General features: G+C 35.7%; 3 protein-coding genes and 1 non-coding gene across 6 annotated transcripts; 3 read left to right on the top strand and 1 right to left on the bottom strand.

The window, feature by feature from the left end:
- Positions 1–537: 537 nt before the first annotated feature.
- Positions 538–2544, top strand: LOC126665753 (transcription termination factor MTEF18, mitochondrial). Its single transcript, XM_050358647.2, has one exon. It carries the CDS (start codon positions 686–688, stop codon positions 2396–2398), a length of 1713 nt encoding a protein of 570 aa, XP_050214604.1. The 5' UTR covers positions 538–685; the 3' UTR covers positions 2399–2544.
- A 1221-nt stretch (positions 2545–3765) lies between these two features.
- Positions 3766–8072, bottom strand: LOC126665752 (pentatricopeptide repeat-containing protein At5g42310, chloroplastic). 3 transcript variants are annotated; one of them, XM_050358646.2, is made up of 5 exons: positions 6246–8072; positions 5663–5815; positions 5469–5540; positions 4285–4485; positions 3766–4056 (listed from the first exon to the last, which is right to left on the bottom strand). In XM_050358646.2, the coding sequence occupies exons 1-4, from the start codon at positions 8010–8012 to the stop codon at positions 4375–4377; spliced, it is 2103 nt and encodes a 700-aa protein (XP_050214603.1). In that variant the 5' UTR covers positions 8013–8072; the 3' UTR covers positions 3766–4056; positions 4285–4374. The 3 variants fall into 3 exon arrangements, with proteins under 3 accessions (XP_050214603.1, XP_050214602.1, XP_050214601.1); XM_050358645.2 differs by having other exon boundaries at positions 3766–4044; XM_050358644.2 differs by having other exon boundaries at positions 3766–3980.
- A 1965-nt stretch (positions 8073–10037) lies between these two features.
- Positions 10038–17119, top strand: LOC126676775 (uncharacterized). Its single transcript, XM_050371086.2, has 21 exons — positions 10038–10291; positions 10378–10454; positions 10528–10605; positions 10692–10814; positions 10953–11003; positions 11116–11247; positions 11350–11472; positions 11640–11717; positions 11992–12084; positions 12179–12301; positions 12693–12776; positions 13122–13220; positions 13326–13517; positions 13592–13667; positions 14028–14131; positions 14212–14468; positions 14582–14668; positions 15118–15348; positions 15507–15585; positions 15703–15766; positions 16729–17119. The coding sequence occupies exons 1-21, from the start codon at positions 10207–10209 to the stop codon at positions 16845–16847; spliced, it is 2355 nt and encodes a 784-aa protein (XP_050227043.1). The 5' UTR covers positions 10038–10206; the 3' UTR covers positions 16848–17119.
- An 811-nt stretch (positions 17120–17930) lies between these two features.
- Positions 17931–18010, top strand: TRNAL-UAG (transfer RNA leucine (anticodon UAG)). Its single transcript has one exon. It is a non-coding gene; the product is annotated as a tRNA-Leu (tRNA).
- Positions 18011–18260: the final 250 nt, after the last annotated feature.

Raw genomic sequence — 18260 nt, 5'->3', positions numbered from 1 at the left:
GACCCAAGCTTGGATTAGCGAGAGCTGCGTAACGGAGGGCCTGAGCAGTATATTCCACCATACGACAGACAACAAAAGCCACCGAGTCATAGCTTCTTTTTCCGCCTTTGAAGACGAAATTGTTGCAATGATTCCACAGGCTCCAACACATAATACCAAAGGTCACCGCCCGATTATCTTTCTTTAGATCCTTGTTAAGCTGCAGATTATTAAGAACCCAATCAACAACGGGTGAGATGAAGAAGATATTATCTTGGTTTCTAGTATTAGTAGTTATTTTTCTCCAAACTTCCCTAGCAAATACAAGGTGTCTGCGAACATGATTATATCTTCAAAAATATTATATTAATAAATTAAATCTGCATAAAAATGTAAAAATATATCTAGCTTAAACAATTCACTATATTGCGGGAACCATCAAGCAACCTACAGCTTGGCATGTTTTGCAAAAGTTTTTTTGTTTAGAGAAGAATAAAATCCATGTAGGATAGATAAATTAAAAACTAGGTGAAAAACATTAAAACAACACTTAAATTAAAAACATAAAGTAAAAACTATCCAAGCAATAAAAACAAAAAAAGCTCCTAGGGTTTAATCAGTTGCCACTGCTTGAACATAGAAGCGTAACTCTCCCAAGGTAAGAAATTCGAACTTATGATTTCCCGTAACTCGAATTGGTATTGTGATGGTATTAGTCGCCAAGATCTGTAAAAGGGTATTTCAAATGATACTTCAATCTAATCACCTGCACTATCTTGCTTTTGAAAAACTAAATCTTAGTTCACAGCCCCTTGTTAAAGCTCGATTGTTTTGCACTGCTAGATCAGTTTCTCATTCGAGTAACCAATTCTCTCGTGCCGCTAGAACCGAGGCTCAGGATGTTCTCTTTGAGTACTTGCATTCCACTAGGAGTTTGAATTTCACTGATGCTGAGCATATCAGCAGGAATTCTCCTCATTTCATTCTAAATTTGCTATCTAACATTCATAATGACAAAGATGTTGTACGGTGCTTAGGTAAGTTTCTTAGGTATAATCCAATCAATGAGTTTGAACCCTTTTTTGAGAGCATAGGTTTGCCCCTATCCGACGTTTCTTCACTTCTTCCACAGCACTTGTTTTTCTTGACTGATGACCATGTCTTGCTTCACAATTTTCATATTTTATGCGATTACGGGATTCCTCGTATTAAGATGGGCAAGATTTATAAGGAAGCTAAGGAGGTTTTTGGTTATGGGTCTGGATTGTTGGCTTCCAAACTGCAGGCTTACGAAAACTTGGGTCTAAGTAAAACTACTGTGGTTAAGCTTGTTTGTTGCTGCCCGTCTCTATTGGTTGGGTGTGTTGACAATGAGTTTGCTCGTTTCATTGATAAGTTGAAGAGATTGGGAATAGAGAGTGATCGAATTGGTGCCTACATGTTTTCTAAGGAATCTTATAACTGGAACAGAGTCTTGGACACTATGGATTTTCTTCATAAAATAGGTTATAGTGAGGAACAGCTGCATAACTTGTTTGAAACTAATCCTCTACTCGTCATTCAAGGCTCTGGGAAGAGGGTCTATGTATTGTTTGGTCGAATGCTCAAATTAGGCATAGAGATGAGTCAAGTTTACACATTGTTTATATCAAATCCACAAATTCTGTCACCCAAGTGTGAGAAAAATCTCCTGCAGGCGCTGGATTTTTTGCTCTACATTGGATTGGGAAAACAAGATATTGCCAACATAATATGTAACCATATGGAACTCTTGTGTTCATGTACTATGAAAGGACCAAAAACGGTTTGTAAAGAGTTGGATATTAAAAAAGAGAGTTTATGCCAAACTATAAGGCAAGACCCAATTAAGTTCTTCACCCTGGCTTGTAAGTCGAATGTCAAAACCAGCAAACAGATAGTGTCTGAGGATCAAAGTAAGAAACTGGAAAAGGTGTCATTCTTATTGAGGTTGGGATATGTAGAAAACTCCGATGAAATGATGAAGGCGTTAAAAAAGTTCCGAGGTAGAGGGGATCAATTACAAGAGAGGTATGATTGCTTAGTACAAGCTGGGTTGGACTGCAATGCTGTGTCAAGCTTGATTAAGCATGCTCCGATGGTGCTTAACCAGAGCAAAGATGTTATTGAGAAGAAGATAGATTGTTTGACAAGGTGTTTAGAGTATCCACTTATGTCAATTGTGGCATTCCCAGCATATTTATGTTATGATATGCAAAGGATTACTCTTAGATTTAAAATGTATGTGTGGCTGAGAGACAGGGGTGCAGCAAAACCAATGTTATCATTGAGCACCATCCTTGCATGTTCAGATGCTCGATTTTCAAAGTATTTTGTTGATATCCATCCTGAAGGTCCGGCAGTGTGGACGAATTTGAGGAATGTATCATCATCAAGCTAAGCTAAGTTTTTGTCCTAATTGTCTGTGTATTCTTTAGTTGTTAATAAACCTGATGCCATTGATCTTGCTAAGCATTTTTTGGTAGGTTTATATCCTATGAACGATCGACCTCCTCATTTTCATAAGTGACCAACAGGTGTTAGGCACGAGTGAGCGGGTTTGAGTTGGTTTGATTAGTTGTCTTTTCCCTACTATAAGCATGAGTCGCTCTCAAGAGCTTGCTAATAGGAAGATAGTAAGAGATAACTACCTAAGAAAAAAAAAAGATATAACCTAGAATCAATTATTTTAAATGAAAAGGAAAATGAACGGTACGAGGAGACATAATGTGGTTCGATATGGTAGAACTCTTTTTTGTTCATTTATATTCTAGACTTATTCAGTTTCAATCAAAAATTACACCTATTGCTCTCATATGTTACAACACTGACTAATAAGTAACAACAACGTCATCAAATCTGTGCATTTATATTACAGTATGTTTTTCAGATCTGGAATTCCCGTGCTCGTAGCTTATGAGTTTGATATTACATATGTAACTTAACAATTTATAAGTCGATATTGATGATATAATAACAGGACCTTAAAGTCATGTCTTCCGATCAAAAGTTCCAAATATTTATGTTCTATATAATATATGCATTTGTAGAAACTTTCTGCAAGACTGCCACATCTGAAAAACTTCTAATCTGTTTATGTTTGAACATGAAAGCATGGGATGCAGGAGATAAGAACATATTTTAGGCTCTTCTTGTTATCCTCAGTTTTATTGTTGTTCATGTTTTGTTCTAGAATTTCGCAAGCCAAATCTAGACCAATTGTTTCAGCTGTTTCCCTCTAACTGTGTATGATTCTTGATGTGCAAGACACATTTTAGGTTTGGATTTTGTAATTAAACAGCATTCTTTTTCCACAAAGAAATAGGTTTTTTTGTTCCTCAATGAATTGCTCCAACAGTTTTATCCAACTCTGTCCACCTTATTGCAGATTCTCAATTTCAATTTTCGCTTATGTAACAGCCTAACAGGTTCCCTTGTAAACGGTAAGTTGCAGCAGTAATAACTATGACTGAACAATTAAAATGGTTAAAAAAGATTGATTTGGATTTAGATTTTCGAATTTGGTTTAGTTACTATTATCAGTTAACTAAACCAACCAGAAAACAGACTTTAAAACTCACAACATTTTTTTATTAATGCATATATATATAAGCTACATCAGGGATTCTGATAGGTTGTATCCCCATTTCTTGTTGATTGCATGCATGTCCAAGATCTTTTTATTACTTAGATAAATAACCTAGAATCAATCATTTTATATGAAAAGGCAAATAAATGATGCGAGGAATCATAATGTGGGTCGATATGGTAGAACTGTCTCTGTTCATTTATATGCTCGACTATTCAGTTCCAAACAAAAATTACACCTATTGCTTTCATATGTTACAATACTGACTAATATGTAACAATAATGTCATCAAATCTGTGCATTTATATTACAGTATGTTTTTCAGCTCTGGAATTCCCTTGCTTATCGACTGGAATCCCTTCCAAATTATGAATGTGCATACATCCCGTTGTTCCTGCCAAGTCATCAAGTCCAGAGGACTACCATGTTAGTCGTGCTCGTAGCTTATGAGTTTGATACTGCATATGGACCTAACAATTTATAAGTCAATAATGATGATATAATAACAGGACCTTAAAATCATGTTTTACGATCAACAGTTCCAAATATTTATGTTCTATATAATATATGCATTTGTAGAAACTTTTTGCAAGACTGCCACATCTGAAAAGCTTCTATTCTGTTTAAGTTTGAACATGAAAGCATGACAAGATTGCAACTAAAAAGACTTATTTGACAGCATCATTGAAGCCACAAACCTCGAATTAACAGATGAGCAACAAGCTTGAACATGAATCCTTGACAATTGATCCCAAACTTTGCTTGATACAACTATCCTGACATTTTAGCTACAGCTTTAGCGTCTGCTTCATGTATCTCAGTGCAGACCGTAGCATTGCTCTAGCTTTTCTGTCGGGAGTGCACCCGCACAAAATCATTTCTTCATAAACTGAAGGCACCTGAAATCAGGAGGCACAACATCATATGATATACTAATTAAAGATCAAAACCAGTTCACAAAATCAACTAAGCAAACTATACATAGCCATCTAGAGCAATTTTCCTAACTACGACCTTGTTTTGATTGATTTTATTCTTAGTAATTTAGGAGAGCCACAAAATAGTCTATTCTATTAGAGGCAAACCATTATATCTGTAATGACTAGGAAATCTAAATTGCTATTCAAAGATCGAACGAGAAAAATTGAATTTGATTAATTCAACTTATAAGACTTTGGAACAATTAGAAAATTACAAAAATGAAACCATTTATTTTGAACAACAAAGAACGATTAATCAAGTCCGACAGCGCACTGCACGTCACACTATGGGAGCTGGCCATGCCCGAAGTCGTTACCTTAACCGCAAGCACAGTACCCACAAAAACTCGACTCTATTTGTTTAAAAAAAAGAGGAAGAAGAAAAAGAAGTGTGGCAATATTGGGGATATGACATATTGCAGTTCAAAATTAAGATCCAAGACCCATGAGTCCATTTGAGTTTAAAATGCATGCTAAATTTAACAATCCAATTTGGACTATTTCGTACTCAATTCAACATACACTACGAAGGTAAAAGCTTCAAAATTCTCACATGATGACATGTAAAAAGCTGTTAAGACAGGTAAAATATCAAGATGGGACGTAAAAAGAAGGGGGAAAATAGAACAATTTAAACGTTACTATTTCCGGGAGCAGCTAAGTGATGATAGAATGCATGTGAAATCAGTGGATAGGAAACATACAACAAGTTTAAAATGGCAGGGATTGCGGCTCTTGTGATGTAGATTAGTGTCTAAGTGAAAGTTTCATTGTCCATGACTCCGTATGTCATATAGCATGAAAAAATAAAAATGAACCAATACATACAAAAAATACAGATGATGACATCTAACAGTCAGCACACTTGGTCTTTGGAGTGACACGAGAAGTGTTATATTTACCTTATCAAACTTATCAGCACGAATCAGAGCTTTCATAAGAGTAGTATATGTTACCACATCAGGCTTCAAGTCCTGCAGTTCCAGGAGCCAATGGATGTGTCATAAAATGAGCAAAAGAAATCAAAATAGGAAGAGGATAGATCCATTATTATTGGAAAGTAGGCAGTATGACCTGCAAATAAACTAGTACTCACATTTTCCTTCATGTACGTCAAGACTGCAAAGGCTTCAGCATCTCTCCTATCCTCGCCAAATGCATTGATCAAGGAATTAAGAGCTAAAAGACTAGGCTTTAGGTCATCTGCTCTCATCAGCCTAAATGCATTTAATGCCTGCTCAGATAAACCCTGATAGTAAATTAAATATAATTGTCAGTAATTCTCATAGGCAAGCAATCAAGAGGTGAATACCACGTGTATTTAAGCTGAATACCAAAATGCTAGGAAATTAATGCCATCACAACGAAAATGAATTAGTATTAAGCCAGTCATGTCAAATACAGAAAATTTTGATGCAGAAGTGCATTGATAATGACCTAAAATGGCAACTACGGTCAAGTAAACCAATCAATTGCACAAAGCAAACAAGTAATCGTTTTTTTGTTTCATTTAAGTAAGTAAATGTTCATTTCTTTAGTAATGTTGATTTTGTCTTTGCAGTGAATATAGCTGACAGCAATAGGAAATTAACTAACTCGGTCACCATATCACAAGACTGTAATCAAATACATTTATCACATGGTAAGATGAAGCCACGTAAGTTGAGGTAATTACATACCTTTTGAGCATAGGCATTTATCAGTGCATTATACATCGTAGATGACGGCTTCAAACCAGTTGACTTCATGTCTTCTAAGCACTCAATTGCATCACTAAACCTTCCTGATTTTCCATAAATATCAATAAGTGTTGTGTATGTTATAATATTAGGCAATAAACCCAAACTTCGCATATTCCCCACAAAGCTTTTCACATCATCCCACCTCTCCTGCTCTCCAAATGAATTAATCATAATGTTATACGACGTGGTACAAGGTGAATATCCTTTGTCCATCATTTCCTCAAATAACTCTTCTGCTCTCTCATGCCGGCCTGCCTTACAATGGCAATCTATAAGCGTATTCCATGTAACATTATCAGGCTGTATTCCCTCAGATATCATCCTATCAAAGGTTGCCATAGCATGATCAAGGCAATTGAACTTACCAAAAGTATCAATCATCACGTTATAGAAATGCCTATCAGGACGCACCCCATTGTTCTTCATTTCCCTCAAAACCTGAAAGGATTTCTGCCACTCCCCTTTGTCCCTATAACTAGCTAAAATCCTACTATAAACATAAGAATTAGGCATAACATTATTCGCTTCCATTTCTTTCAACACAATTCTGGCACTTTCCCATCTCCCTGCATTCGCATAAGCATCAATCAACAAACTATAAGAACATTCATCGGGTGAAACCCCAGTCCTTTCCATCTCCGAAACAACAGATTCCGCGTCTTTCAACAAACCAGCTTTAACATACCCTTTAAGAAGCGCATTATAAGCCCTGGTTTTCGGTTTCAATCCATTATCTTTCATTTCCTCAAAAATAGCCTCAGCTTCGACAATCCTACCAGAATCACCCAAAGCCGAAATAACGGCAACAAGAGTGGCCGTTTTCGGGCTCAATCCAGTCCCTTGAACCATGCCTAAAAACTCCATAGCCTTAGTAGGATCACCAGCCTTAGCAAAGCCAACAATTATATCATTAGAAAGCTGAACATCAAACTCAAGCTTATCAAATACGATTTCATTATAAAGCTTTTCCAAAATGGAAGAATCAATCTTGTTAGACCTAACAAGAGACTGAATAATCAAACTGTAATTAACAAAATCAGAAGGATAACCATCCTGTCGCATCCTAGAAATCAAATTAATAGCTTTTTCAATATCATTATTTCGGGCACATGCATTAATTAAAGCATTATAAGTTAAAGGAGATAAAACTTGCTTCTGAGACAACAAAAACGCCTCGTAAAGCTTCTCGGAACGGCCGAGCGCGTGAATCAGAATAGAGTAGAGTAACTCGTAAGAGAAGCACAGATTGTGTTTCTGAAGCCATGAAACGACAGCGTATGCTAAACCGATGGAATCAGGAGCTGAGCAGAGTGATTTAAGAAGTGAGTGCCAGAGTGGGCCAGGTACGGCTCGGTATGACTCAGCGAGTTGGAATTCTGTAACGTCTAATGACGTAGGTGTAGAAGTAGTTGTAGAAGGTTCGATTTGATTGGATAAGAAATTGAGAAGTGGAGTGAAATCGTAACGGCGGCTCTGTAAAGAGAGAATGTCTTGTTCGTGTTCTTGTTCTTGCTCGGTGACGTCGTTTTGGTTATTATTATTAAGAGAGACGGCGAAATTAGTTGTTGTTATTGTGGAGCCGTTGGTGGCGGAGAATAGCGGCTGGAAGATAAGGTGATGGTGGTGGTGGTGGTGGTGGTGGAGGGGAGAAGTAACGGCGGAGGGAGGGAAGCGAGTTGGGAGTGGTGGTGGAAAAAGAAGCATGTTATCGTTAAAACGGAGACGTGGAATTGTTTCTAGATTTTGCTTATTGACATGGAAATTTGCGCATCTTTTTGTTATTTTGGAGCTGGGGTCGTAACGGCGTCGCTTTGGAGTCCTTTACATCATAACGACGTAGTTTTGTAACTGTTGTGAACCGAGGACATGTCATGCAACTCATTTTGAGCATAATTTTCAACCAAACTCCCTGAACTCTTACCTCATTGATATTCATTCCTTTATTTCAATTTATTACCATAACATCCCTATTTGTAAAATGGTACACAATAAGAAAATTCCGTACAATTTACATCTTCTCTGTGTAGAATTAAGAATACCATGTTTCAAAAAAAAAAAAAAGAATACCAACTTGAGCGCCCGTAACTTGAGCACCTATAACATAAATAAATTATAACTCGTATGTTATAAGTATTAGGTAATATTCTATTAAAATCACAGATTTAATTTTTCCTACAATTGTTCTTCTCTTCAAAAAATAAAAACAAATTAAATAAAAATTCTACAAATGAAAAAATATACACTAGTGTCATATCAAATTTTTTTCTAATTATTGACAATAATAATCGTTATATATTAAAATATTTATACAATTTAAGAATCATTTTTTTTAATTTGTCGGCGATGTATAATTAATACCAATTTAAACTTTGTTTTATCAATTTACTACCCCTTGAATTTAACAATTTTTATCAATTGGATTTGATTAATGTCATTGTAACTTAATTTATTAATTTTAATAACTTTTTTATTAATTATTGAAAAAGTGTAATCAACCAATATATATTGGACCAATTTTCAATTGTATTATTTATTAATTATTGAAAGTTATTTTATAACTGAATTTTGTATTGATTATGTTATTAATTAAAGGGTGTGTTTCCCTTTTTTTTAAGAAAACGGTTGGTGCCTTTGAAATGTGTGCGGGAGTGTCAGAAGTTGGACCTCAAATTGAAAATTAAAAATTGATCAAGCGATTGTGACAGATTTTCAAAGGACGTAAAAAATCTAAACGTTCGTAAAGAAAAACTCTTGAAGAAACTTTGAAAACAAGAATAAACTTTTGCAGTTGAAATTTAAAATTCAACACTGTAAATGAACTACTGCTGAAATAATGTTTAAAAACAAAAGATTGAAATTGCGAAAACTGTAAACCGTTTACAAAGGATTGCATAAAATAAAAGCTTTTGGCGTTGATAATCTCCTAAGAGTGTTGAATTTTTCTGGGGCTTCAAATCGTCGTCGTCTTCTCCCTTTTATAGCGTCTGTAGAAACTGCCGGGTGATAACTGCCTCTTTAACTGCTTACGTCTTCACAGCGCTTCCCACTTCTAAAAACTGCTCCTGAAACATCGCTTTACAAAAAGCACGTGACTTCCTAGACCTTGGCCAATTGAACTTCTGGGCTTCTTCTTCTAACGGGCTTCTGGCTTTTTGATTTTGAAATTCTCTTTTCCTCCAAGGTCAGGTCAAGGTCAAAAACAAACCTCTGAGATTAACTTCTCGAAGTCAAATCTCTTGGAATTAACTTCTCAAATCTCTTGGAATTAAAATCCTCTTGGAATCTCTTGGAAAAATCAAATCTCTTGGAAATCTCTTGAAAAAGTCAAATCTCTTGAAAATCTCTTGGAAAGGTCAAATCTCTTGAAAATCTCTTGGAAAGGTCAAATCTCTTGAAAAAGTCAAATCTCTTGAAATTAAATTCTCCACGTAACTTTTTCTATCTTTTTAATAGAATATGGGCTATATGGCCTTCGGGGCCATATTTTAAATTTTGGCGTAAACAGGGTGTTAATTTACTTTTGATAAAAAAAAGAGTATTAATTTACTAGATCTTATTTAATTTCAGATTATTTATGCTAAAAATAAATTTAGGGGCTAACTTGTACTTTATTTCTGTCCAATTAAGCCCCTAGGAAATAAGTTGACCTAATTGATATAAATTGATAAGTTCAAGAGGCAAATCGAAAAACAATTTAAGATTTGGATTAATTGCCCATCACCTACAACTTAAAAGGGAAAAATTGATATTTAAGTCGATTTCATACTCTTTGACCTTCTTCTTGTTATTCTAGGGTTTAACTCTGTCACTCATACTCGTCGACCCTCCTTTTGTTATTCTAGGGTTTAAAACTGGATTTTATACTGTACGACCTCCTCTTCGTAATTGACTAACAGTCATGGGTAGGGTTCAAGTAAATAAAGCTCACAAGTGTCGCTTCTCCTCTAAATCCACTCGCAATCTTCACAAAACTTCTCTTAAAGGTTGGTTTCGTTTTTCCTTTATTTAACCATCTCAGTACGTTCATAAAGTTAAAGTAAAATGATTTGTTTTGGTTTTGTTGAATTAGATAAGAACCGAATTGCAAAATCGGAGCATAATGTTGCCAAGGGAGCACGAGCTGTTCGTATTCAACGTAACAAGATGGTATTTCTCATTATTTTTTTGTAGTTAATCTGTATTTTTTCTGTTGTTTTTCTTAAAATTTGGTAATTTGTAGTTGCGGGAGCAAAAAAAAGCTGCCATTTTAAAAGAGAAAAGAGCTTCCTCTGGATCATCTAGCCCTCCTCGAGTAATTGTAAGTAATCCTTTAGTTACTTTAGTTTAGAAATAAATTATTTGTAATTTTTGACTCCGGGTTCCTTTCATTGCAATGTATGGCAGGTTCTTTTTGGCCTCTCTGCCTCGGTAAATATCGATTCACTTGCTCAAGATATTTTGCAATTACTGTCTCCTGCAGCTTTATCTTCAACAGTTGCTTCCTCCGAGTATAAAATCAGAGCTACCGTAAGTTCCTTTCGACATTAATATATTATTATGGTAAAATTAAGCCAAAAACCGACTTTCCTTTTTTGGATATTGATTTTATGTAGTCATTTGCCCCATAAAATTGTAATGTCAATTTGGTAACCTTTTGCAACTCAGGTACTGAAAGCACCTCATGGGGATTTATCGGCGTGCATGGAAATGGCAAAGGTATTTAATTTTATGCAACCTTGTTTAATTTTCAAGTCTTATAGTTTTTTTGGATCCTCAACTAAAGTCTTTCGATTATTCTTTAATTTAGTGAACATTGTTTGAATTGTAGGTTGCCGATCTGATGGCTTTTGTGACGTCAGCAGATGAACAAAATGCTTCTGAATCTATTGATTCATTTGGAAGTCAATGCTTGTCTGTGTTTAGGTCGATTGGTTTGCCGAGCACCATTGTTTTTATTCGTGTAAGTTTTTAGTTATTGTGTTATCCTCCGCACACCTTGAAATTTCCACAACAGTCACTTGGATTATGGTTATCTGAGATTGACAAATCCTTTTTATTGCAGGATCTGCCTATTGACCTGAAACAAAAAAATGAAGTAAAGAAACGGTGTGTATCTAGCCTTGCTACTGAATTTCCGGAAGATTGTAAATTCTATTCAGCAGATACAAAAGATGACTTGCACAAGGTAATATGTTTACCTATCAAGAGATTTTTGTGCTTGACTTTTTCAGTAATGGATTTGTTTTAATCAAAAGACCTAAATGTGTACTCGGTGCAATGTGTATGATTCCAGTCTTCTGTATGTATACATGTGAAGGAAAATTTAAATGTCTTCTGACATGTTTATTGCAGTTCTTGTGTATTTTCAGGGAACAAAGGCTAACATTGCCTCATTGGAGAAATCAACGGCCCTATCTTATGTCTGAAAAGGTGATTGTCTTAGTACTTCTTAGATTTTAATAGAAGTCAAGGGCACGCTGAAAACTTTATCTTAATTACACTCTATTTAAGGTCATTCCTGGTACCAATGGAAACAAACTAGAAAAGATCCAATGTAGTCTGGTTACATCCACCTTGCAGCATTACAACACTTGCAAATGATTAAACACGGAGAATTAGATGAGGAAATTATGGATATTTCTAAAACACTGAAATGAAAGTTCTATTGCTGATTGTTTGATTCTTTATCTGTGGATCTTTACAGATTACTATGGTAGCAGATGACTGCAATTCAGGAAAATGTACACTTCTCCTCACTGGCTATCTGCATGGTCTCAGCCTATCTGTGAATCAGCTGGTAATCAATTGACCTTTTTTTGAGGGATTTTTGTAGTCGTTATCTTGTTTCTAACAACTTGATATGGGATTGTATCTGAAATTGTCAACACCAGGTTCATCTTTCTGGGGCAGGAGATTTTCAGTTGCAAAAAATAGAAATTCTGAAAGATCGGTGTCCTTTGAATCCAAGAAAAGAAGCGGATGCAATGGACTCAGATGATTTGGTTGATGCAGAGGTAGTATTTTATATGTTAAATATTAAATAAAGAAGGGGGGTCTAATGAAAATGGTGATCATTTAGTTTATTTATCACTTGGCTTATTTCTTTCATTTAAAATCTTCTCACCATTTTCTAAAAATGATTGAGCATTTAGGGCATGTCATAGCTCGATCATTTTATTTTCTGAATTATGTATCACTGGCATACGTGATATTATTGGGGGTCTTTTCCCTTGTCCAAGAACTGTAGAACATTAACGATATATGTGGCATTTGGTTTTCTTACAATGTCATCGTTGTAGGTGTTTCAAACTTTAAAATAGTTAGAATAAATTTTTCATACCAAGGCTTAAATTCTCACGCCTAAGGTGCGTGACACTGACAACTAATCTTTCTTTGTTGTTTCAGGTGGTTCGTTCGATAGATCCTGATCCTTTGACACAAGAGCCCTTGCTTGTTGAGAATATTCCAGATCCACTTGCAGGGGAACAGGTAACTTAAACGATCATTTGTTGAATCAGTTTATTGATGTTAGGATTTGCTGCCTCGACGAAATGTTTTTAATGAATTCATTTTGCTAATTTTGTTGTTGTGATATTTTGTTTTAGGATTGTGTTCTAGTATTGTAGGACTACTCGTTCACCTTCCATTTTCAAGCATTCACTTATCAGGGTTTACTATGTTTATCTGCATTGATTTGTCTCTGATGGGTGACAGCATTGTCATATCCTACCAATGTGCTTGATTTCGAAAACATATAAGTGTCTATGTTGTCAGTCTATGAGTGATCTTTACAGTAGATGAATATGTACTTATGACATTGTTATTCCTGATCAGACGTGGCCAACAGAAGCAGAGATGGCAGAGGCTAATGAAAATCAGAAAGAAAAAAAGCTAAAGAAGAGAACCCTGCCTCGAGGTACTTCAGAGTACCAGGTCTGTGTGCATTTGTCTAAATTTTTCTTGTATTCATTCCTGCAGTATTCTGTTGCTCCCATTCCTTTATGAAAGCATTGATATAACTTACTCATTTTCTTTCAGGCTGCTTGGATTGTGGATGATTCAGATGGAGAGGGTTCGGATAGTGGTAGTGATGATGAAGAACGTATGGCACTGGACGAAGCAGATAGTCCAGGGTTAGAGGCTGTCCATGCCTCAGAATTTGATGATGATCAAGCCTCTCTAGATCTAAGGAACTTCGATGAAGAAACTGAAATTGATTCAGTGATGATGGTGAGTCCCAACTCCCAAGCGATATAGATTTAGTGATCATTTATAGATGTAACAGTCATTCATTTGCCCCGCAGGAAGGTGATAACTTAACAAGGGAACAGATAGAGGACGATATTAGGCGAATTAAAGAGCAGCATGCTGAAGATGAGGGTAAATGTGTTCCTTTCCCTTTGTTCTGTCATGGAGTTGCATTGAGTTTAATTTGAAGATACCAATCTAGGTCTTTTGTTTAGAGTGAGCTGTTTCTGTAGTTTAGAAAGTGCTCTGCTGTACGATGTTCTTCCCCCTTCCCTCCTGCTACCACCACTCCACACTTCCCTTTCCTACAAAATTAAGTAGCACATCTCTTAAGAGGTTATGCAGTTTCTGTTCCTTTTACATTCGTGAGATGAGATGATAATATACTGGTTAGCTTACAGCAATTTCCAGACATGACTGTCTTCAATATCTTATTTGAGGTGATAAAACATGATGTTTAATTTTTTAAAATTAATATTTCTTTTCCCGCAGAATTTCCCGATGAAGTGGAAACCCCATTGGATATTCCTGCTAGAAAGCGTTTTGCCAAGTATAGAGGTCTCAAGTCCCTCAGGACTTCTTCATGGGACCCCAAGGTATTATAGTTATTATCTTGTAATTTAATTTATTGATGCAGACTGCAAACAATAACATTCATGTAATTTTTGTTTTTCAGGAGTCTCTACCTCCAGAATATGCCAGAATTTTTGCATTTGATAATTTTGCAAGAACACAGAAACATGTTTGTGCAAAGGCCTTAGAATACCAACACAACATGGATAGCTGCGTACCGGTGGGCCATTATGTAAGGCTTCACATCAAGGAGATACCCTCTGTTGTTGCTTCCAAATTGTGTATACTGGCAAACACAATGCCCATTATTGCATGTGGCCTTTTGCAACACGAGTCTAAACTATCTGTTCTTCATTTTAGGTATTTTCTAAAAAAAAATTCTTTGTTTAGTCCTAGTTGGACTATACGGTTCTTAAACAGAAACTTGTGTGATCCTAAGCTGTTACCTGAGATGGGATTTTCATTTTTTGCAGCATTAAGAAACACAATACATATGATGCTCCTATCAAGTCAAAGGAAGAACTAGTATTTCATGTTGGTTTTCGGCAGTTTGTTGCCAGGTAATATTTTTGATACATGTGTTGTCTTGAGTATGTTCAAGGGTAAATTATTCTGCATCTATTACCCTCACAAAATCCATACTAGTAAAGAACTCTGTCGTAATAAATGAATCCTACACAGCATCATCGGCAACTTCAGATACTTCCTGAACAGAAGCCTCAGCAGCAGCTGGTTTTCTTGTTGTTTTTCCTCATTGGGGTCCCTTTTCATGTTTTATAAGTAGAAGTAATAAAAGAGAACTTTATTAAGGATGCTCTGGAGGCTTCTGTTCGGTAAGCGTCTGAAGCTGTTGGGATGTTGTGGACATTTCGTTTGTCTATTATGAATGTGGCCCTTTGATTGGGAGAGCTTTTGTGCTCTTTAATATTACGGATTCTGTGATAGATTTGGAAGATTGTGCTCGAAACAAAAAGAAGGTAACACTTGGTCTCTTTCCTTTGCCTTTCAGGCCATTATTTTCCTCCGACAACATTCATTCAGACAAGCACCAGATGGAGAGGTTCCTTCATGCAGGACGGTTTTCCATTGCATCAGTTTATGCTCCAATTTCTTTTCTTTCTCTTCCTTTAGTAGTTCTGAAGCGTGCAGAAGGAGACCCTGTCCCCAGGGTTGCTGCTGTTGGATCTTTAAGAAGCATTGACCCAGACAGGATAATATTGAAGAAGATTATATTAACTGGGTATGAATTTTTGACCCTATGTGAATCATTAAGCATACATGCTAGTCCTTATAGGAAGGGAGTAATAGCCCTTGTCGTCTTTCTGAATTACATGTGTGCTACAGAGGAACGGAGCTTTTGACCTCATGTTTTACCCTCTTTATAACTGTCTGATGCAGTTACCCTCAACGAGTATCAAAATTAAAAGCCTCAGTGCGGTATATGTTCCATACCCCAGAGGACGTTAGGTGGTTTAAGGTAATACAATGTTCATTTTGATGCTTCTTTTTTTAGTTTTTCCACATAAATGACTGGTCTTTTATCATAGAGTTTTAATTTAATGATTGATATTTTTAATGCCACTGGTGCTTGCAGCCTGTGGAAGTGTGGACTAAATGTGGTCGTCGGGGTCGCATTAGGGAGCCTGTTGGTACACATGGTACGTTCCTTTCTTTAAGCGGATAAATCTTGTAATGTCGTATGCTAAAATATTTAGATATATCACAGTATTTATTTTTCTTGTCTATCATGCAACTTGACATCTGACAGACGCTAAGCATATGTGATGCAAACTCGGTTTCTATGTCCTACCATCAAATTTTAATTTCATTTGAAACAATGTGTTATATCTCCTGTATGATTCTTTTAAGAACTTTATTAGTAGAAGCATTTATAAAAATCTAAGAGAGAGGCTGTAGAAGGAATAGGTGTTTCATTTTGTTTTGTTTCTTTGATACGATGCCTTTGATAATTCAATATGTAGATGTACGACCTTTATGGTTACTTTGGGAGAAAAGAATAAGAGAAAGGATCATCTCGGTTCTTCAACTTTTGGGACAAACTCATATAAATCAAATTTAACATATTTTATCAATTTAGTCCATAACTCTTCAAAATAAAGCCAATTACATCTACTCTTAATAGTGTGCATTTTACAACAACTGTGAAGATTTTAAATACAGTAACGTTTGAATTGACATATAATATTAAATAAACAAAATTACAAACATTTTGAAATTGACAATAAGTTAATAAACAAAAATTCACGGTTTCTTTTCATGCCCTCTGAAAACATAGGAGTGGGTGTAATTGATCTTATTTTGAAGAGTAGTGAACTAAATTGTCAAAATAGGACAAGTTTGACTTATATGAGGCTGGCCCATATATTTAAGGACCGGGATGATTCTTTACTCGAAAAAATTATGGTAGATGAACATCAAACTGGTTACGACCTGTTTTTTTTTTAAGAAACCTTTTGGGTCATCAATCATTGAAAATATAGATTCATCAGTATTGAGATGCTGACTTTAGTTAGAAGATTTAAGATTCCAGCTGTCAAGTTCTTTTAGTGGCATTTTGGGATCGAAGCTTTAATCTTTTTGCTTTCTGTTCATTAATCAGGGGCAATGAAGTGCATCTTCAATGGCATTCTTCAGCAGAATGATACTGTTTGCATGAGCCTGTTCAAACGGGCATATCCCAAGTTGCCAGAACACCGGTTCCCAATTCTTGATGCATGACCGGTCAGGTAGCTGATCCTGCATCTTTTTAGTTCTAAAAACACAGAAGATAGCGGTGGTGGTTGTCTGCGGGAATGAAGCTTTGGTTCAGATTGTCAAGTCCAATTTTGTGGTTCAGTAGGATGTTAGAAGCATTAGAGTCCCCTGGATTCATTGCACCTTTCATGTTGTATTTCTGCGGTTGGCAGGTTATTATGAGCATTTTCGGCTTGCTGGCTTCTTTATCCATTAATTTATGCTTGTGATCACAAGCAATTATTTTTTTAGTTCAATCCTTTGTGCTTCTTAGCTAATTTTACCTTGCGTAATTCCATTTGAGCAGCGGCATTTACTTTTGAATGTTGGCCTAGCTAGGAATTTGCTTATGGTTCCAATCAAACTGAACTGATTTTATACTTTAACACTGAATTGAATTGGTTAATCTAATTTTTGGTTTGGCTTGGTTTTAGTTAGCATTTAACTTTAAAAGTTATGTCTAAAATGAAATTGAAAAATTAATAATTGGCATAGTGTTATTTTTAGAGCGTTGTCACTTTTGATTGAATTGGAATTATGAGATTTATAATTCAAATCGAACTTGATCTAGAGATCTATATTAGTTACTTGGTTTACTATGTAATCAGAAGGTTTTCGGTCTCAAATGTCATCACGTAAGGCATTTTTTGAGTCTTTGAAGAGTTAATATATCATTATTTTTTATTTCATTTTCAATGTTGATTTAGGCTACAGTTTAAAATATGTCTTATTCAGAATTATTATGTATTAAATATCAAGAACATGTCATTATAAATTTACATGAAGAGGTGATCTAATATATAATGTAGATATATTTTGAGGAAGTTACATTTTTCTATCTGATCTACTAGTTATAGAATTATAAATTGTTTTTTTCTCTCTTTTATCTACTGAATATATAGCTTTGCCTCCAGTCTCCGGCTCCTCAGTGCAGTAAAGGTATTTGATTTTTCCAGCGGGACATCCTCTTCCGTGAGAGGGCTGCAAATCCAAACTCTGGTATGCAAAGAAGTAAAAATACTAATCTTTCATTTATAAATACTAGATATAAACAACGTTGTGCATAAGGACGGTTTGGCCGAGTGGTCTAAGGCGCCAGATTTAGGCTCTGGTCCGAAAGGGCGTGGGTTCAAATCCCACAGCCGTCATTTTTTTTTTGTATTTTTATTTATGCGTCCTAAAATCCCTACACAAAGGTCCGGCTGCTGTTTCCTATGGTGTTCTATTTATCAATGGGCCTCCAATACACGATGTAAATCTATAATGGCAGGGTCTCCAATAAAATGCTCTAGCCATCATGTCCAAATGCTACAATCCAAGTCCACTTCAGTGTTTTCAAACAAAAGTACATTTGGGGAAAATATTGAATTTGAGGGTCCTCTATCACTCTTAAATTTA

The sequence above is a fragment of the Mercurialis annua genome, linkage group LG1-X (assembly GCF_937616625.2).
Source record: "Mercurialis annua linkage group LG1-X, ddMerAnnu1.2, whole genome shotgun sequence".
In the NCBI taxonomy this organism is placed as follows: Eukaryota; Viridiplantae; Streptophyta; class Magnoliopsida; order Malpighiales; family Euphorbiaceae; genus Mercurialis; species Mercurialis annua.
The sequence above is the reverse complement of the archived record's forward strand: the minus strand, read 5'-3'. Positions and strand labels throughout refer to the sequence as shown.